The 21,552-nt window shown below is 41.4% G+C and overlaps 1 protein-coding gene across 3 annotated transcripts in view; it reads right to left on the bottom strand.

Moving 5' to 3' along the window:
* The window catches only part of MAP3K5 (mitogen-activated protein kinase kinase kinase 5), a 196,082-nt gene that overhangs the window by 12,723 nt on the left and 161,807 nt on the right, over positions 1 to 21,552 (bottom strand). For 2 of the 3 annotated variants that reach the window (XM_072720083.1, XM_072720092.1), the window contains 6 exons: positions 20,239 to 20,416; positions 19,216 to 19,236; positions 12,517 to 12,694; positions 12,258 to 12,426; positions 9,228 to 9,413; positions 6,350 to 6,455 (listed from right to left, as the gene is read on the bottom strand). In XM_072720083.1, the coding sequence (XP_072576184.1) occupies positions 6,350 to 6,455; positions 9,228 to 9,413; positions 12,258 to 12,426; positions 12,517 to 12,694; positions 19,216 to 19,236; positions 20,239 to 20,416 (838 nt within the window). Of the gene's footprint in view, positions 1 to 2,644; positions 3,473 to 6,349; positions 6,456 to 9,227; positions 9,414 to 12,257; positions 12,427 to 12,516; positions 12,695 to 19,215; positions 19,237 to 20,238; positions 20,417 to 21,552 lie in introns of those variants that run through there. The other variant, XM_072720089.1, reaches the window with a different exon arrangement.

The following is a 21,552-nucleotide window of genomic DNA, read 5'->3' as shown; positions in this document are numbered from 1 at the left end:
TTCAGTTGAGGTCATTATCTCAGGGTCATAAGATGGAGCCCTGCATCTAGCTCTGCACTCAACAGGAAGTCTGCTTGAGAGTCTCCCCCTTTCCCTCTTCCTCTGCCCCTCCCCCACTCACTCTCTCTAAAATAAATAAATAAATCTTTAAAAAAGAACAAGAAAAAATGATTTAAGAACGTACAATTCTAGGTTAAGTTAGAACATAAGACTAGGTTCTTTAAAATTTTCTAAAATTATTCTTAAATTTCTTTTATGGTATCTAAACTGAAATTTTGAAAACAAAAAGTTTTGTTGTGCTGTTGACTACCATCTCATTTTGGGGGAAGAAACTTCTGATATTTATTATTATATTTAAATGTCCTCTTATATAACCATAGCTCTATACACTTTATCACTTTATGTATGTATAAGTGACTGAAAATTTTCTCAAATAATTTGAAGAAAGTGGAAAATTGTAAGCAAATGCAATACTTTGTTATTTTGGTCTTTCGTGGTGGCTCCCGAAGTACACATCATCAAATTACACATTGTAAAATATGCAGGTGAGATAGAGCATCTGGTCTTTGTCCTCAAAGAGGTAACAATCTAAAGGAGAGCTAGAAGGAATATATAGATGAGCCATAAGAGTATGTACAAAGATAACATGGAGTTATAAACACAAACTGATGCAGCTAAAAATATCTTAGATGATTGCAATTACAGACCTAGCTACATATATATTTCCTATGTGCATGTATTAAGAATGCTAAAAGGTAAATAAAGCACATTTGCAATAACTAAATTCAGTGGTGGTTTACTCATGGATTGATTCATGGAAGTGGAAGAGCCGAGCAGGATTCTGGAGGAGAGGAAAGCCTTGATTTGGTGGCGAAAGGGGCAGAAGCATTTGAGAGAAGGAAGTTCAGATGGCCCAGAACCCTCTGAGAAGAATGGAAGGCAGAATGGACTGTCAGGAGAGAGCCAAGTGTCAGGAAAAAAAGCAGGGACTCAGGGCTGGGGGGGCGGGGGGGCTGTAATGAATGGGTGGTATTTAAGCCCATGTGTGAGAAACTAGAGCTGGTGCATGTTTCCCTGTACTGCAAGATGGGATCAAACAACAATACTAATCCCACTTCTCTATCCCCAGGTACCACCCCAACTGGTTCTTTCCCCACAGAAAATTAACTAGACCAACCTTTTTAAACACAGGGTATTTCTGATACCAAAGAAGATCACAATTCTTGTCAGTGCAGTGTGTATGACTCCTGAATTAAGCTCCTAGGGTACAGAATGCTGGTCATTTTACTTTAATGTGGACGTGGGGCACATGAGTAGTTCAGTTTAACTGGTAATAAAATCAAGTGCTTTGGCAGTTTTAGAAATTATTAATGTAGTTAATATGCCTTCATTATCAATTCTCTCCTGGCACTGACAACAGGGTCCCTATGCTCAGCATTTCTCCATCTGGTCACCCACAACCAGACTGTAACAACAGATACTCAAATGCTGCCAATCACCCAAAGGCTGATTCTTGATGACAAATGAGAAAATAGCCTGAGGGAAAAAAAAAAAACTCTTAAGGGGCTTGCACTGTAACTCTCTATTCTGTGTGCTCTTTTTTGGGAGAAAGAAGATTGAACACTTCTTTAAATTTTTTACTTTTTATTTTTGAAGTAATAGTAGAATAACAAAAAAAGTTGCAAAAATGGTACAGAGAGTTCCCCTATGTCCTTCAGCAGCTTGCCCTAAACTTGACATCTTATACAACTATGGCACTAGGATCCAATCCAAGAAATTGATGTTGCTAGGATACCACTAAGTAATCTACAGACCTTGTTACATTTCACCAGCTTTCCCACTGATGCCCTTGTTCTGAACCAGAATCCCACACTGCGCTTGGTTATCATGTCTCCTTGGTCTCTTCCAGTCTGAGACAGTACTCAGGTAATTCTTTGTCTCCCACAACCTCCACACTTTTGAGGAGTACTGGCCAGTTATTTGGACTGACCAATATCTTGTTTGGGGTTCACCAATATCTTGTCATGATTAGGTTGAGGCTATGCATTTTGGGCAAGAATACCACAAAGGTGATGTTGTGCAATACTTAGTGCATCACATCGGGAGGTATAAGATGCTGGCCTATCACTGGGGATGCTTCCCTAGATCATGTGGTAAAGGAGGTGTCCATCACTTTCCTCCACTGTAAAGTCACTGTTCTCCTTTGAAATTAGTATCTGGTGGGCAGATACCATGTGACCATTCAAACATCCTGTTTCTTGTTACTCTTTTGCCTACTAATTTAGCAGCCACTGATGCTTCTTGCCTGCAATAATTATTACTGTGGTGTTTGCCTAATGGTGATTTTCTATTTCCCTCATACCATCTTTTTATTCTATGTGCTCTAATCCAAGGCTATCATTGTCTTATTTTGTTGTTCAAATTGTTCTGGCTTAGACTTTTGGGAACCCTTTAACTGGATGTGGTCTCCAGTGTCCATTCAATTTTTTTTTTTTTTTTAACAACAGGTAACCAACCAATTTTTTAAAAAGGCTGATTTAAGCATCTGCGACGGTGACTTCAACCTCAACTCCAGGCTCAGTACTGACAGAGGTAGTCTGCTTCACAACCTCAGAAGGACTGTGCAGATCAATGAGTCGCTTGTGGATCCTTTTTTTTTTTTTATTTATGATAATCACAGAGAGAGAGAGAGGCAGAGACACAGGCAGAGGGAGAAGCAGGCTCCATGCACCGGGAGCCTGATGTGGGATTCGATCCCGGGTCTCCAGGATCGCGCCCTGGGCCAAAGGCAGGCGCCAAACCGCTGGCCACCCAGGGATCCCCGCTTGTGGATCCTGATCTGAAAACGATTCCGCGTCTTAGAACTAACTCCACCACAAGGAGTCTTTCTCCTAGGGATTCTGAGTCCTGGTAGGCATCCGCACTGGTCCTCTCACTTTGACATTCTTTTCCTTGGCACCTCTGATCAAGTCGGCACATACCTTTTCCAAAGGTTTTAAGTTGTGGCTAGTTAGGGTAATTCTAATTCGGTGAATCGCCACCCCTGGTTCCGCAGGTGACTCCCAGTGCCTTTAAACGCCAGGGCTGCCGCGCGGCTTCCGGAGCGCTGGTTCCTCAGGGAGCGGACAGCGGTGGGAGGAGCAGAGCCGGCGTCCTGGGCTCGGCTCTGGCGCGAAGGCCTCTTCAGTGTCCTTTCAAAGAGCCCCCATCTTTTTTGGCCCTTCCTTACTCTCTGGCATCAGAGGCTTCTATGCATGTATTTTTCCTGCCTCAGGCCTGGACTCAGCCCTCTCCCAGTGCAACCAGGGAGCACGGATTCTTTTTATTAGAGAATGTTCAGATACTGAGATTTGGGTCCTCTCTGTGGACAGATCTGGGACACGTATGTACTGATGATGGCACACTTTTACCTTTCTGGTTTCATTTGGCGTGTCTTTCAAAATTTGGTAGGCCAACTGTAGTGTTTTGTCACCTAGAAGGAATTTTTATCAGGGGAAGATGAAGATGGGCATTTTTAATATAGCTCCTTTGAATCTCACCTATGTAACAAATCTCTAGGGACATCCAGAAATTAGGTGGAACTCCCGAACGCTTGAAATCCAATCCTCTTGCTCACACGTTTCATCATTTATAAATTGGTATACAAATGCATACGGTCTTCCCCCATTCTAGGAGGAATATAAAAAATACTTTCTTCTGTTATTCTTCTCTAAAATTCTACTTAAAAAAATGCTTGCAAACAGCTATTTTAGTTTTCGTCTGAGACTCCTAGTGGCCTCAAAGAAACCAACTTCACAGTGGAAGGACAAATACTCTCCCTTAGCAAACGCTCATCATGAAGAACATGCTTTGTTCCACACATGGGTTGGATGGAAACATTGCTTACCGCCCCCTTCCCAGGACACCCTGCTGAGCAGAAGATGTGCCTCTCTGCATTTTCCTTAAACTTACCAGTGTTTCAACTACAGTGTGATGATCAGTGGGCTATTTAAATGTCCAATTTTGGAAGAATATTCGATTTACAGAAACATCGCGAAGGTCACAGAGTTCCCATATACCTTCCAGCTCCCCCTAATATATCTTATATAAATGGTATACTCATCAAAACTAAGAAATTAACATTGGTGCAACATTGATACAATACTATTAACTAAACTACAGACTTTATTCAGATTACTCAAGTTTTTCTCTGATTCCCCCCCACCCCATTCCAGGATATAATCCATTGCGTTTAGGTAATCCGTTTTTATTTTTTTATTTTATTTATTTATTTATTTATTTATTTATTTATTTATTTATTGGTAATCCGTTTTTAAAGGGAAGTTTTTAAAAATTAGATTAACAAATCACATATGCTATTTAAATATTTCAAAGTATAATCCTGTTCTCCTTTGCTCATTTAGGTTGCTACTGTTTAACTTACTCCTACACCTTTCCCTTTCACTAATACACACCTATTCCCTTTCACCCCTCATTATCTTTTAAATATATATATATATATATATATATATATATATAGTCCCTCTAGGGTACATTCCTCACATCCAAGCTTATCCCAGTGATAATTCACCCAAATACAAGAATCTATCTGTTAACTTGCTTAGAGCATTACATTAGGTTTACATTAGCATTACCTTCCCTAGGTTCACATGCAACCACTAATTATGTGTTTCAATGCCTCTGTAGAATTTTTTCTAAGTTACGCAAATTTTCTACCTTCATTTGTTATAATCAGGTGAATCTCACTTATATATCGTTTCAACTAATATTTATCAGGGGTCCACTGTTTTACAGGCGCTGTGCAGGAAAATATGCTCTGCACGGAATAAAGCAAACACAGTTACCCTCTGGTGTGGGAAACAGCCACTCAACAAGAAAATAAAGGTAGTTTGAAATGGTGTCAAGTGTCACAATTGGGGAAAAACCCTTTCCAAGGAGACAGAATCGCAGAGGAGCCTACTTTAGACTTTGTGGTGGGTCAGGACTCTCAGAGGAGGCATCTTTTATTTTTATTTACTCTTTTAAAAAGATTTTATTTATTTATTCATAAGAGACACAGACAGAGGCAGAGACATAGGCAGAGGGAGAAGCAGGCTTCCTGCAGGGAGCCTGATGCGGGACTCAATCCCAGGACCCTGGGATTACGACCTGAGCCAAAGGCAGACAGTCAACTACTGAGCCACCCAGGCATCCCTGAGGAAGCATATTTTAAACTGTGACCAAAGAAAAGAAACAGGGCAAGAGGGATGAGGGGTGGAAGTGTGCCCCGTGTAGATGAGCATATTTGGGGGATATTAGAGCTTCCTATGTTTCTTTCTTAAGAAGAAGGAAATAAGTTAATCTTTACTGAGGTTTAATATAAAGTTTGACACTGGTGCCCTCACTCTCAAATCAAACAAGGTATTCTGAGAGAAGAGAGGGAATTTCACGACTCAGGAGGATTGATGATGATTTAAGTTTGTGGTAACATTTGTAAATAACTTAAATTTTAAGATATTTCATATTTTCTTTTTAAATTTCTATTTTAGACTGCCTTATAATACATGTATAAATTCACATACTAGAACATATTTCTAGTTTATGTATCGAAATCTGTTTATCTACCTATCATCTCTACACACACACACACACACACACACACACACTTCCTGCACATACATATAGGATGGAAGAGCTTTGCTTAAAATTTTTTATTAGTGAGTACACTATCAAAGTACTTTGGAAGTTTGCCTTAGAGTATGAATGCGTCTCTTACTCCATAAAACCCTGTTTCATCAACACTACCCCTTTTGTACATCACTGCAAAACATAGCTGGGATCTGTCTAGACCAGTGATTTCCAAACCTGGCTGTGTATCAAAATGACCTGGGAGCTGGATTAAAATGAGATCCCTGGGCTTTTTCCCAGCAGATTCTTACTCACTCAGTCTGGGACGGGGCTTGAAAAGCTATAATTTTAAAGAGCTCCTGACATCACCCAATGGTCTAGCAGGTTTGGGAACCACCAGTAAAGGATGACACAAGAGTGTGTTTTGTGGGCACAAATATCTGTATATTAAAATGCATATGTATTTGGGTCACCTGCATAATTTTCTCTTCCTCTCCATATCCAAATATGCTCTTCAAAGACAAGGAAGCAACCTTCCTCACTCATAGTAAACACCTGGATAGGTGTACATCGCTTAGACTGTATGCCCTAGATAAATATTATTTGGTGGCTTCAAAGAGATTTTTAAAAAAGAGACTAACTTGATCTAAAAGGCAGTAAGAAAGACACCATAAATGATAGATAAACAGTAATTTAGAATATCAAACACTAAATATTTGCAAAGTAATTAGGTATTTCTGACCTGGAACCAGAATGGTAATGGCCGTCTGCACTGCCTTTCGGATGATACTGTCTAAGGCAAACATCCAGTGTGGCTTGATATTATGATTCCGAAGAACTTTATTGACCTGGAGAAAGAGGGTGACATTTAGTCTACTTTTAATTTTTAATTGAAATAACCTAGATGACACAAACATCTGGATGACATTCTATAGACAAAAACAACTAAAAGGTTTCTTCACCTTGAATTGTGAATATTTTCTTTATGTCACTGGAAAACAATGAAAAGTTGCCACATCAAATTAGTCTCATAAACCCCATGTAAGCATATCAAAGGCAGTCTCGTTAAATGAAATGTTGCTTCTTTGGGACTCAGAACATACTACTTCTGCTTTTCATGATGTTTGCAAATTGGATGGTGGAGATGGTAAAGGAGGAAAAAAGAACCCAAGGGGCTTGAAATAAAAATAAATACTGGTCTTTAGTGTTGTGACTGATGTTTAATACAACCACATGTGCTTCAGCTTACTCTTGCGACTTGGAAAAGTAGGTAGGAAGGAGGAAATGAGCATGTGTGTGCCACCTACAGATTTGCCACAGAGCAGGCCTTATCCTTCTTCCCACAGTTGTTTATATCTCTGCAAACCGGGGGGGGGGGGGGGGGGGGCTGTTAGAATATTCCAGAAAGGCTGTTCACATTGTAAGTCTGTGTTAAAAGGGTATCTTCTTTAGTGACTAATAATATTTCACACATTTAAATACACACTAAAATAGACATTTTCATTTCTCTTTTCTTTAAAAAATTGTGGTCAAATATATACACCATAAAATTAACTGTCCTATTTTTAAGCATAGAGTTCAGTGGCATTAAGTATATTCACACTGCTGTGAACTTCACTACCATCCATCTCTAGAAATCTCTTCATCTTGTAAAACTCAAACTCTACAACCATTAAACAATAACTCCCCACTGCCTTCTCCTCCCAGCGTCTGGTGATCACCATTCTACTACCCATCTCTATGAATCTGAATACTGTAGTTATCTCATATCAGTGGAATCATATGGTATTTTTCTGATGGGCTTATTTCATTTAATATAATGTGTCAGACTTCCTTCTTTTTTAAGGGTGAATAATATCCCATTGTATGTATAAGCCATAGGCATTATCTTTTTAAAAATAACCATTATCATAAAGCTAAGAGAAACTTGTTTAAAATATGGGTTAACTCCACCAATTGCTGGTTGACATGACCCTCCAAGAAAAGAGGCTATTTCCCCACCAGGGTTTTGACTCGGGATTTTAGAAGCCAGAGAGAAGGTAACATAGCTGCAATCCCATGCCAAAAGCTGGAGTTCCAGTTGCAGGACTAATCCTGCCCTTGGTCCATCTTCATCAAAGTCCCCCAGTTCAGAAGGGCGTTGGTCTGAGGAATTCCTCATAGTAGTTGCTCCTGGAAGGAAGCGAACCACTGCTAGGTTCACACTTGTTCTAGGAAATTCTTTCGGAATGACTTTGTTCTAGTACCTTCATTTCTTAGAGGATTTGCCTGCTTTTTTGACTAACATAGGGCATAGCATTTAGTAAACTGGAACATTTCTGTCTCTCGTGAGTCACACAGACATAGAAGACTAGAACTATCACCGGCTCCCCATAGTTCTTTATTAAATGGGGAACATTCTTTGGGTTCATCCCCATTCTGGATGGTGAGTGAGTAATAGCAGGTGTGTGTGTGTGTGTGTGTGTGTGTGTGAGAGAGAGAGAGAAAGAGAGAGAGAGAGAGAGAGAGAGAGAGAAACCTAGGCTCACTGCCCATGATTACAACTAAATGACTCTCAATCTGAATTCTACTGGCCAATATGTTTTCCAGCCTCTAGGCTAGAAGCCAAATACGTGGGCAAATGCAAAATCACTAAATTATTTCATTCTATTTGCAAATGGTTAGTTTTCCCTAGTTGCAGTGAAGTGTGGCTTTAGCATTTAATTATTAGTGATAGGCTTTGCCAGTTGCTTTCATTACCCATGACCTCAATTATGTCAGGAGTGTTGTCCCTATCCACAGTACAGCACAAAGGCCAAGTGGCTTACACAGAGTTTCAGAGAACACTAGTGGCTGCTGAAAGATTATAATTTGGTTTTAAATGAGGGATCCTTTGATGTACCAAATACAATTGTCAAGACATCTCTGTTGGAGAAATAAATACATTAGCACGCCCTGTGACAGCCTTCTAGGAGTGGCTTCAAGGTTTTTTGGTCTCATTCAAGAAGAGCATATACGGTTTTGAATCAGGCTTTTGAAAGACTGGCTTCTAGCTAGTGTTGCATAGCAACTTCATTTGAGAGGGCAGAGCCTTCAGCAATCTCTCCTTAGATCATGTGGATTAATTTTCATTCCATGATGAATTAATGTGTATTAAACAAACATATTTAAAGTGCTGTGTATGGAAACCAGAGAAAAAGAGGGGGGGGGGGGTGTGCTGGTTTTATTCAGCAGTGAGGATTCCAATCTGCATGATTGCATTTTTCTCAATGACCACTAGATGGCGGTTCTCGTACAGAATCAAGCCGTGCATGACTAAAATGAGTTCTGTAGCTGCGGTCCCCAACATAGTGACTTGCTACATGATTTCGTAAGAACAGAGTTCAGCCATGGGAGATGTTTGTTGGTTTTGCTATTTCCCACGGTGTTCGATTTCACATGTATCTAACTTTGGTGAAATACAAGCACATAACAAATCTACTACTTAGAAGCACACAGAGAGGCAACCATCTCACTTATTTATCGTCGAAGAGGTCATTGGAATTAGTTAAGAAAGAAAAGATAACAACCTATGTTTTATCCTATTTTTCTAACGTTAGTTGGGAGTTCATGGAAAAACACTGGCAAAATGTCATACTTACAGCATCCTGAAAGCCGAAGAGCACCACCTGCACTTGACTAATGCCGTGGCTGTCAAAGTCAAGTTCCAGCTTCAGCTTGGACAGTGTGGTGGCTATGATTTTTCGGTCAGTGGATCTCACAAACTCTCTGAGGCTTGCAATGAGGGTTGTGATATGTTCCCATTTTAGCTTAGGTTCTTCAGGCCCCTGTGAATAAAAACTGTCAGTGGATCTGTGCCAGACACATTAGTCATGAACCTAGCCATTCCCACAGCCCTTGTTGAGAACTGGGCTTCACAGTGCCCTCACTAAGGGAAAGGACCATATTTGAATACTAGGCCTCATCACCTCCACCAAACCACCCAAAAAATAATCAGACTTTAGGAGGAAGCGTACCTACCCCACGCATCGGCTAATGGCTTTAGTCAGATAATACAGAGTTTTCCTCAAACAGAGAAAGGCTGAGGCAATACAACTCTTGCTCTCAGAAGTTTTTTTTTTCCTTTTTTAAAAATTTAAATTCAATTTGCCAACAGCTCTCAGAAATTTTAATGGGGAGCTAAAGAGAGATCAGGCAATGAGCCATAGGATCCTAAGCTCTAAATCAGCCCAGGGAGACAAGTCACAAATAGCAGCAAGAGTACATCTGGATGTAAGGAAGGGAGAATAGAAGCAGTGGGGTTGAGAATGACAATCTACAAGGAGAGAAGGGAATGGATAGAAATAGAAACGGTACACCAAGAGGGCCAATAGCAAGCAGCCAAACCCGAGAAGGGCTGTATACACTCCTGCAACATGAAATAATCAGAATCTCACACAAATTTCAGTCTCTGTGAGGCTGGGCGAGGCACTATGGTTGGAATTCCTTAAGATCCCTCCTCAGGGGACACCTGCATGGCTGCTCAGGGGTTGAGCATCTGCCTTCGGCTCAGGTCGTGATCCTGGGGTCCTGGGATCGAGTCTTGCATCAGGCTCCCCAGAGGGAGCCTGCTTCTCCCTCTGCCTATGTCTCTGCCTCTCTCTCTCTGCGTCTCTCATGAATAAATTAAAATCTTTAAAAAAAAAAAATCCCTCCTCACGTATGTGAGCCTACCTACAATGTGCCCCTGGAATTTCAACTGCCCCTAGAGTTTGTCAATGCCTTTCAGTCAAAGGGGGCTCACTTCATACTCCATCCCTGAAACAATTCCTCACCCACTAATGAGGTAATTAGTTTTAAGAATGAACCCGTGGACAATTTTCCATATCAAAAATATAATATGATATTTAAATAAATTCCCTTTCTCGAGTTGTATTTCTCTACTTTGTGTAAGGAACATCACTTCCCTGAAGGAAACATGGTAGGGTGTTATTTATCCTCATTTAACTTTAAGAAACTAGATTTTTATTGTGCTCATTTCTATTGCCTATTGTACATTTTGTTACTGCATCATTAAAATTAAATTCCTCAATCAGGCTGTGATAATCACAATTTCTAGGATTCTATTAAAATAAATGTACCATCAAGTTCTTTCTCTCAGGATATTTCCATTGGGGAGCTCCTTCTCATGTTTCTGTTTTCATGAGAAAAGATTATATTGAAAAGCTTGAAAGCTGTCATTAAGGGAATTAAAATGAGACTGGGAATAATTATCAACTTTGTTTCTTTTCTTACCATCAACTAAATTATACCCAAAGTAAAGATTCACAGGCAATATCATAATAACATGAAAATATGTTCAAGAAGAAAAATGTGAGTTATTCAGAAATTGGAAGCTTATCTTAGTGAAAAATCAGCTACGTGTTTGCCAGCAGTTGAAATAGCAAACATTTTTTTGACATTAGCTTTGTTTTCACAACAGAGGAACATGTTGCTTCTAGCTTTTTGATGTGTGTGCCACTGTCCTACAAAGGAATGCCCAGGATCATCGAGCAAGGAGCCTGTTTTTCCCTTTCCCTCTGCTTGTGCTCGCTCAGTCTCTCTGTCAAGTAAATAAAATCTTTAAAAATATATTATTAAAAAAAAAAAGCAGCCCTAACTTCCAATGTGATTGTATCTGGAGAAAGGGTCTTAGGAGGTAATTAAGATTAAGAGAAATCACAACAGTGGGGCCCTAATCCAATAGGGCTAGTGTTCTTATAAGAAAAGAAAGAGGGATCCCTGGGTGGCTCAGCAGTTTGGCGCCTATCTTCGGCCCACGGCATGATCCTGGAGTCCCAGGATCGAGTCCCACGTTGGGCTCCCTGCATGGAGCCTGCTTCTCCCTCTGCCTGTGTGTCTGCCTCTCTGTCTGTGTCTTTCATGAATAAATAAATAAAATCTTTAAAAAAAAATAAAAAGAAGAGGAAGAGACACCCACCGGGGGACAGAGGGATAAAGGGCTGGGGAGGATGTGGCAAGAAGGCGCCATCTGTAAGCCAAGGCGAGAGGCCTTGCAAGAAACCAAACCTGCCAACACCTTGCTCTTAGACTTTCCGCCTCCAGAACTGTGAGAAATGAATTTCTGTTGTTTAAGCTACTCAGCCTGCGGTGTTCTGTTGTGGCAGCCCTAGCAAACAAATATAGCAGGGAGCAAGAGTCTGTTTTTTCACAGCACGTACAGCCTTCTGACACACTATATTCTTCACTTACTATTGCTCATCATCCTCTGTCCATCTGGACTTCACCCCACAAGCACAGGGGGGCCTTGCTGTGTTTGCAATATTTCCTAAACGCTCAGATGATTCTGGCAGGTAGCCTTGTGCTACCATCGGAATTAGGAAGTCCATGTGGCCCAATGCGTACGTGTTGATCGGATCAATAAACAGATGAGCGAAGGGTAAGAGAGGCTTGTAGGCTAGCTGGATTGGCCAGTGTGAAATATGTGCTAGTGACTTCCAAATAGCTGTGTTCAAAAATGTGCTCTCTAAAACAGGGATGTGCCTTTTGTCCCCTCAGGGGTAGGTTTGATTCATCCTCAAGAGCTCCAGGGCTTCCTCAAGCCTCCAGGTAGAGCCTGTGACAGTTTCAAGGAGTCAGCACAGGTGAAATATGCAAACTCTGGGAAACAAAGTATCTGCGAGAGGCCTTACCTGAGCCAAAGATTCCATTAAGTTTCTCACGACTTTGTCTTGGTCTTCAGTCAGGATCCTATGAAGGGTGGCCCGTCTCTCACTGTCCTTTCTCAGCATGAAGAATCCAGAATCTTTTTCTTCAGGGGAAGGGGGAGCACTGTGGTCTTCAAAATTTTCATCCGGAATGCTGCAGGAATTTATACGGCATCAATCACAATGGGCTTTATAAAAGGACACACAATGTACTTCTTCCACCCAAAGTCAGTCAGGTGTTTACCCCAAAAAGAGTGTCCGTATTCCTTTTACATCTCTCTCTCCACAGGATTTGGCTCTCATTTTGAAAGAGAAGGGGTCCACCCTTAACTCCGTGTCGGGGGAAACCGAGCCGTACTCGCTGCTGCTGCTCGTGTCTTCCACCAGGACGGGCACCGGCAAGGATATGCTTCTGAGATACTCTGCTCGTCACGAGAGGGGAGGAGATGGCCGTCAGTGCTTTTTAAAAATGTACACGTACTAAATACTCACCAAAACAGAGCAATATTAGTTGTCAAGTGTCTTGTTCTAATGACTAGTAAAAATAATGATGAAGAGGCTGGTCATGGGTTCTAATCGCTCCCCCTGCTCCATATATGGGTTGGCAGGGGAAGGGTCTCCCGGGTCCTGAAAGGAAATATCTCAGGACCGTGAAACAGTGGAAGCAGCACCAGGCCCAGGGATCTTGGGTTCTAATCTCATTGCTATTGGCCACCTGTCAGACATTAGGAAGGTTGTTTATGGGTCTCAGTCTTCAGATCTATAAAATGAAGGATCAGCTGGAGCGCCTGGCTGGTTCAGTCGGTTAAGCATCTGCCTTCAGGTCATGATCTCAGGGTCCTGGGATGGAGCTCCGTGCTGGGAATCCCTCCTCCGTGCTGGGAATCCCTCCTCAGTGGGGAGTCTGCTTCTCTCTCTCCCTCTGCCTCTCCTCCTGCTTGTGCTCTCTCTCTCTCTCCCTCTCTCTCTCTAATACATAAATAAATACATCTTTAAAAATAAAAGGAGTAGCTTCCTATTTTTAAACCATGTTCCCCACAGGCATGAGGGTCCACCTTAGCATCTTGGGGTTGCCTTAGCTGGAGCGAGTAAGGATTCTGTGATTCTACAACATAGGTTTCAATCCTGTTTTGCCTAAAACAAATATGCTCTGTCAGTCTTACATATCAGGGTTCTGCTTAAGGATTCAAATGAAAAAAGAGTTCTTTGTAAAACACAAATTTTGGAAACCAACAGACTATGTGATCTCTTAAGTCTGTCCCATTCCCAGATACTGTGATCCTGCAGCAGACTCAGGCTCTTTTATTTATTTTTTTATTGTGACGGAGATTGAGCTGGCACAGGAGTTACCAACATTTCATCAAATACTGATTTTAAAGGAAGTAAGTTTTGCTAGAATCATCCTTACCAAACAAGTGTCCCAATACTACAAAAGGGCCTACTAAAAGGCAGATGTAAAATTATAAAAAAGGAAACCCACTGTTGTCTAGAGTCCCTTTTTTTACCTAATTCCTCTTGGACTGGGCTATATCAACAATAGACCCAGGCTGAAAGACGTCGGACGGTCAGTTAGTGGTGGACTCCTGCCTCTGTTCCCTGTGACTGCAGATCAGTAATGATTAACAGTGAGGAGGTGGGGGCAGCGGGCCATGAGCACGGATCAGACAGATGGACATATTTAAGAAGCAGTCATCTGATTTACAAATATATGAAAGCCAAACACACCTTCTCTTTCTTTTCTTCCTCCCCTTCCTCCAGCCATTTCCGGACTCTAACCCTTATGATTCCATATACATAGATATGTTTTATTATATGCTTCCAATATATAAGTGGAAGGAAATATACCATATTGTTAAATGGTAGTTATTTCTGGAAGATGTGATTTGGGGTGATTGTGATTTTCTTTTATTTTTCCAAAATTTCCAAACTTCCTATTGTTTTTGTAATCAGAAAAATATATGTTATTAAAAATATTTTTCACAAGCAAATGCTCAACAGGCAGTAACACCATATTACCAAGTACTTGATTTACCTAATAGCACAGTTAGTGATGGTGTAGGGGATGAAAAAAAAATATCCCATTACAAAGCAGGAAGTGACATTTCTCTGAAAATGTATGGCCTATCATACACACCTATCACTGGGAAGTTCTTCCAAGCTATTGAGTCTTAGAGAAAGGGTTTTCTAGCCATATTTAGAAGCTTCCTGAATCACAGAATCTTGCAGGTAGGACACGTTCTACACCTTAGTTATATCAAAGATGTCATGCAGGACCACTTTATTATTCTGTCCCCCTTATAGCTCAAGTGAAGAAGGCAGGTGTTAGAGGGGTACCTCGCTTTGGTTTCAGCTGTAGGGAGGAAGAAGAGATGTATACAGCTTCCAGGGATGGTACATCTCTGGGCAAACCACCCAGTGATCAGTAACTAGAAAGCCTCCCAAGATGAACTGGTTGACCCACTTGCTGTCATTGAAGTTGCTACACTGCTGAATCACTAGAAGGTAGGAAATGAGATGAAGCTAAGAAGAGCTGCTCTGGGTTTACCAATTTAATATCACAATGTCTCATTTCAATGTATAGAAATGTGCAAATAGCTACATTGAAAATATTACAGCAGGGGAAAGTGCCTGCATGCAGCATTTCCCAAATTAACTTGACCAAGGAACGGCCTTTTTCCAGAACAGCTTATGGACCCAGCACTTCATGGACTATATTTTAGGAAGTGCTGCTCTAGCAGGAAGCAAATAAGCAACCTCTTTCTTGCGGATAATAGTAAGATGACATGTCTAAGAAGAAACATGACAGGTCTTTTTCAGAGGGCCCCCAAAACAGGGCTGCTTTTGAGAGGACATTTCTGGGAGTTGTCAAGGTCTATGGTGTACTTTGTTTCACTTTGCATTGATAGGAATAGATTACAGAATGGATAAAACAGCTGCTAGGCTGGCCAGATGTGGACTTAAGGCGTGGAAGCATGGTTTTCATTGCCATTAGATATCAAGCCCTTAAAGTGAAGTGTTGCTGGGAGAAAAAGAGCTGAAGAAAGCTCTCACCATTCTATTGGTTTGATGGAATGACTAACATCTTCATAAGGAAGGCACAAGAGCCCTGCTGTGGGGTTCACTACAGACCTCTAGCACTCAGCGAGGGTATCTTCACCAGCATATAGATTGGTGATCATCTCTCAAACGTGTGCTCCATTCAGAAACAGAGGCATACATCATTTACATGTCAAAGACAAAACTGTTTCTTAGGCATAAATTCCATCAGGAATGCTATCAGCTGAGGAGTTTCTATCACCTGTTTCTGTATGTACATGTGCCTGTGCACATATGTGTGCCTGAAGAATAGAGGGAGGGAGGATATGACTTGTCCTGCTTTTCAGTGTGGGGGGTCACATAATGTGATTTGATTACCCAGTACTGAGAAGGCCTGCGTTGTACCTGTGAATTTTAGGGTTGCTATGGATACTGACTGCCTAAAAGGAGGTCTCATGAGGTAAAACTGAATGTTTAAGGATGAAATCAAGTGCCCAGTGTTGTTATGGCTCATCTAGGAAATAAAAGGACTTGCAGATATTTTGTATGTCCTGTGTGCATAGCCCTGAATCCTTCCTCTACCAGATTTTAAGTTTAATCTCAAATTTGATTACTCTTCTCTGTTGGGCCCATGCAATCATTCATCTGGCTTATATTTACTGAGTGTCTACTATTTGTTGGGTAGCCAACAGGACTTGATGTTGGATTGAAGTAAGGGTATGAAAGGGAGAAATAAAAAATGACTGTGAGGTTTCTGGCTTAAGAAATGAATGAATGAATGAATGAATTAGTTATACACTAAAATGAGAAGGAATACAGGCTGAAGGGGAAGTTACTTTTAGTGGGCAATGGGTGTGATTTGAGCTTTCAGTTTGAGAAATTAAGGCCATAGGATGAGTCTGGAGCTCAGAAGAAAAGATGAAGCTAGAGACATAATCTTAGTAGTCTCCTAGCTAGAGATGGTATTTAAAGCAAAGGATGACATAATTTAGGGAGGGATGAGAAGAGAGCAGAGGACCTGGACCTTAAGAACACCAATATTTAGAAGAAAATGAGGTAGCAGAGAAGAATGACAAGGAGAAGCCAGGAAGCTGAAGGAAAACAGGAGAATGGGGAGGAGGTCATGGAAGCCCATAAAAGAGATCGCTAACACACGAGAGAGAATCCATATCTAGACCAAAAGCCACTGAGAAGATGAGTAAATTTAGAATTTGGCCAAATAGATCTCATTAGTGACACTGACCAGAGCAAGTTCAATGGTCAGTGACACTAGACACTAGATACAATGTTGGGCAGACACTGGACTGGTAGGAAAAAGATGTGGAGAAGATCTGGAGACACTGCCCTTCAAGACCTAAAGTTGGGATGAGGAGAATAAAAATTGGGTTGTTAGCTAATCAGGCAGTCTGTAGTATGAGAGGAAAGAACAGTTTATGACAGAAAACACTAGAGCCTGGGCACATAGGAGTTATTTGGAGAGGGGGAAGCTGAAGAAGTCATGGGTGTGTGGGATCCAGAACCCAAGTGGGGATTGGCCTTCTATAGGAAAATGAATGCTCTCTCCTCCATAAGGGTGGGAAGAGGGAGAAAATGGCATGCTAAGGCAGTAAGCGTGTACATTCTTGGTGAAAACATGATGAAATCCATTCCTGAGATTCCTTGCTTCTCAAGTTATAAAAGATTTCCAGGTAAGTGAGAAAGCATAGTGCCTTTCTGGGGAGAAACTCAGGTGTGACTGTTACCATAGAAGCATCTTGACAGTTTCTGGATACCACAGAGGCCACAAGTCCCTTGATATCAGCTCATATACATTGAGATTCTGGAGCTTCCAGTTGTAAGAGAGAAGCCTGGAAGGGATTCACTCACTAGCCTGTGTGCTAATGTCTTGTCAACTCTTAAGAAACCCTCTTCTGTGGGGCTGGTCATGGAAAGTCTTAAAGAGGCTGGATAGACCTCTCTGAGGATAGGAAAGATCAAAGGTATGCCTCCAGAAGGATGATTCTTGTTGCTCTTTTGTGGGTGCTGATGGGTAAGGGTATTAATCTAAAATTCCCTAAGAAGATGGCCTTTATCAGGGTAGATTGGAGTGTGTAGAGGGCACATACCAGTCTGTGGGCCCCAGACTGTTGGGAGCTTCTGCCCAGGGGAGGGAGATGGCTCTAACTTCAGGGAATTGGCTACATCCCTGCTCTGGGAAAGTGGGAATGTTCTAAATTTCTCCCATCATTATGAGAACTGCCTCAGAGCCTAATAGCTATTCATAAGCACCAGAGACCATCAAGGTTCTCTGAGTTCAGAACAATCTAGGGACAAAGCTCAGCCAGAGCAGTCTCCTGTCATCTGGTCTCCTATGTCCAATTGCCCAAATCTCAAAGGTTCTCACACTTTAGTGAGCATAAGACTCATCAGGTTGTTTATCTAAAGGTATAGCATTCCAGGTTAAAGTTCTAGATTCCGGGTAGGGCCAGAAATCTTAATTTTTAACAAGAATTCCAAGTCACCCATGCAGAAAGATCTGGGCCTGAGTCATACCTGTTTTTCAAGTGCCTGCCCCCTATATTCCTAGTGCTAAGTGCATAGTAGAGGTTTAAAAAGGTTATTAAGTGGATGTTATTAAATAAACCATTCTTTACATAGCTCTCAGAACGATCCATCAATAGCTCCACTGTTCAATATGGTAGCTGCTAGACATATGCGCTTATTTACATTATCATTTCAATAGAATTAAAATTAAAATTAAAACGCAGTGCCTCAGTCAAGGTAGCCACATTGCAAATGTTTAATGGTACATATCCAGAGTGACTAATGGGTCGGACAGTGTAGATACAGGACATTTCTATTATCATAGAATTATCGACCCCATGCTTTTAAGTCCAGATTAAAGTATTTCTCAGGCTCTCCCCTCCTCTTTGATAATTCTCATATGGAGCCCTTCAGGATATGATCCTGCTTACCACCTCCAGCCTCAACTCTTCCCCCAACTCTTCTCCCCTACAAGAACAATGGCTCTGGGGAGCCCTGGTGGCTCAGGGGTTTAGCACTGCCTTCAGCCCAGGGCGTGATCCTGGAGACTGGGGATTGAGTCCCACGTCAGGCTCCCTGCCTGGAGGCTGCTTCTCCCTCTGTCTGTGTCTCTGACTCTCTCTCTCTCTCTCTCTCTCTCTCTCCCTCTGTGTGTGTGTCTCTCATGAATGAATAAATAAAATCTTAAAAAGAAAGAACAATGGCTCCTTAAAATCAGGACCTATGCTTTTATCATCCTTATATATTCAAGGCCTAGCATGTTTCTTGCACACACACTGAAAGCACAGTAAGTGGTTTGTTAGGTTAAAATGAATTACTTAATTCTCCAGGTCTGTGTGTGGCAATGGGAGAGCAGTCCAGTACTGGAAAAGTCATGTCTCTCTAAGGGGGAAGGAGGTCTTCCTCATCACTACCTTCCCACTCCTCCCTTGAGGGGGAGCTGAGTGTAGCTTTGAAGGTGGAGACCCCTCAAGGTAGGGCAGTGGCCTCTCCTCTGGACAGAAACAGCATATGACCTTAAAAAACCCCTGGGGAAGGGAGAGCCCTGCAGCTTGCATTCATTTAGGAGAGTTCAGACCAGGTTATAGTTTATAGCTTTAATTAACAGGAGGCATGAAATTCTCTGTAACACCTAAGAACAATAATAAATGGGATTTTAGCTGCTAATGAGGTTAGCACATCTGTTTTCACTTTCCTAGGGAGAAGGGGGGTTTCCGAAGGAATGCACCCAGCCAGGTGTGCAGCCGCACACATCCTTGATACCCGAGAGCAACCCATGGAGGCAGAAAGCAGAGGATGAGGCTTTTGAATGGGAAATCTAGAGCTTATCACACGATGGTGAACCAAACTTTGGCGCAAAGGGCAATCACAAAAATAAACTCACCATTTGATCCAGCTGAGAGGGCTGTGGGAAGAAGAGCAAACAGCAACATAAGCATACATTAAGTTCGTTGCTCAACAGAGACAACCAAAAAGTGAATGCTTGAAATGGAATTCATGACCTTTGCAAATATTCAATCTCTCCATTTTTATCCCAAATAAATACAAAAATGCCAGTAACAAAAGGATCATTTACTTGCTTTTTCTTTCTGAAATGAGTTGTGAAAATTATTGCAAAAGATAACACTGCTGTTTTATTTATAAATGTCAATTTTTCCTTCCTTCCTTCCTTCCTTCCTTCCTTCCTTCCTTCCTTCCTTCCTTCCTTCCTTCCTTCCTCTCTCTTTTTTTTCAGGGGGGTTAGCTATCCAGAAAGATATCCTCTGAGAGGAAATAAGTATTTTCCTAAAATTAAAAGAACATATTATCTGGATGGTGTGGAAGTTTTAACAGCTCCTTAATAGCTCTGTAGCTCATCAGTGGTGATTTAGAGTTTCAGCCCTAAAAGGCTACATATCACCTCTTCTATACTTTAACCTTTGTATCAGTGATACAAGATTGCTATAGATGCTGATATACAACCTACCTACTAACCAGGTGATGAAAGACGATTATGTATGAGGTTTTAGCATTAGTGGGATTGATGGTAACTCAGCTTCCTGATGGCAAAACGGATTGTCTAGAAACACTGTGCTCATGTTTACACAAATTTCCAGTGGTATCTATAAGCAGATTACTTTACTTCTAGAAAAATCTTTCATCTTGGGGCACCTGGATGGCTCAGTCAGTTAAGCATTTGTCTTCAGTTCAGGTCATGATCTCAGCATTGGGTTCCCTGCTCAGTGGGGAATCTGTTTCTCCCTCTCCCTCTGCACCCCCTGTGCTCATGCTCTCTTGTGCTCTCTCTCTCCCTCTCAAATAAATAAATAAAATCTTAAAAAAAAAAACAAAACCATGAAACACTTCCATCTTAAAAGCTTAGGATTTAGTGACTTTGACCCATATCCTCTTCAGTGCAACCACATACCTGAAAGCTTAGGTTGTGTCTTTTTCTTTTTGCTTGAAACTTTTAAGAATTCATCAATAAGCAAGTCGTTAGCACAGGCTCTCTTGTCAGGGTCTGGTTCAAAACACTTCAGTATGAATGCCTTGGCCTCTGCTGACATGGACTCTGGAATCTCCGGGTGGACTTTAAACATTCCCACCTAAGACACAGCACGATGTACCTTCTCAGTGACCATGAGCTCTAGGATCTAAAACTTGGTCCCCTACCACAACAAAATCCTCTGCCATATACTATAGACTCATGCCTTTTCTCAAAGTGAGATAGGATATTTTCTTTCCTCTAGGTTATAGAAAGTTTCCAGAATGTTTTTGTAACTTTATCAATGACATAGCCCAAGCAATTATGTTAAGACAGTAGATAATATTATGAAGTAAGAATTTGGTCCTTGGGCAGCCCGGGTGTGTCAGCAGTTTAGCACTGCCTTCAGCCCAGGGTGTGATCCTGGAGACCCGAATCGAGTCCCATGTTGGGCAACCTGCATGGTGCCTGTGTCTCCGCTTCTCTCTGTGTCTCTCATTAATAAATAAATTTTTAAAATCTTAAAAAAAAAGTATTCATCTTAAAAAAAAGGGGGGGGGGAATCCCTGGGTGGCTCAGTGGTTTAGTACCTGCCTTGGCCCAGGGCATGATCCTGGAGTCCCAGGATCGAGTCCCACATCCCTGCATGGAACCTGCTTCTCTCTCTGCCTGTGTCTCTGCCTCTCTCTCTCTCTGTGTTTCTCATGAATAAATAAATAAAATCTTAAAAAAAAAAAAAAGTATTCACTCCTTGATGTTTTAGAACACTGGCACACAATAAAAAAATTTTGAGACCACTGAGTTGACCATAATAGCTATGGGCCGTGAATTGTGCCTGGCTTTTTGATTTATGAATTCCCCTGAATACTCCCAATAATCCAATGGATTGAATACTATCTTTGCTGGATACATGAAAAAAATGAGTCTCAGAGGGGTGAGTTACACATTCTAGAAAGGCAAGTCTGGGATTCAAACCTTAATTTGTTTGGCTTAAAACCTGTGTTCTTTCCCCTATGTTGTGATTTGTGAATATTTTTCTTGCCTTAAATTGCCCATATGAAGAGATATTTTAAAGTACTTTCATTTTTTTTTTTAATTTTTTTATTTATTTATGATAGTCACAGAGAGAGAGAGAGAGGCAGAGACACAGGCAGAGGGAGAAGCAGGCTCCATGCACCGGGAGCCTGATGTGGGATTCGATCCCGGGTCTCCAGGATCGCGCCCTGGGCCAAAGGCAGGCGCCAAACCGCTGCGCCA

This window comes from Vulpes vulpes, chromosome 1 (assembly GCF_048418805.1).
Source record: "Vulpes vulpes isolate BD-2025 chromosome 1, VulVul3, whole genome shotgun sequence".
NCBI lineage: Eukaryota > Metazoa > Chordata > Mammalia > Carnivora > Canidae > Vulpes > Vulpes vulpes.
The sequence above is the reverse complement of the archived record's forward strand: the minus strand, read 5'-3'. Positions and strand labels throughout refer to the sequence as shown.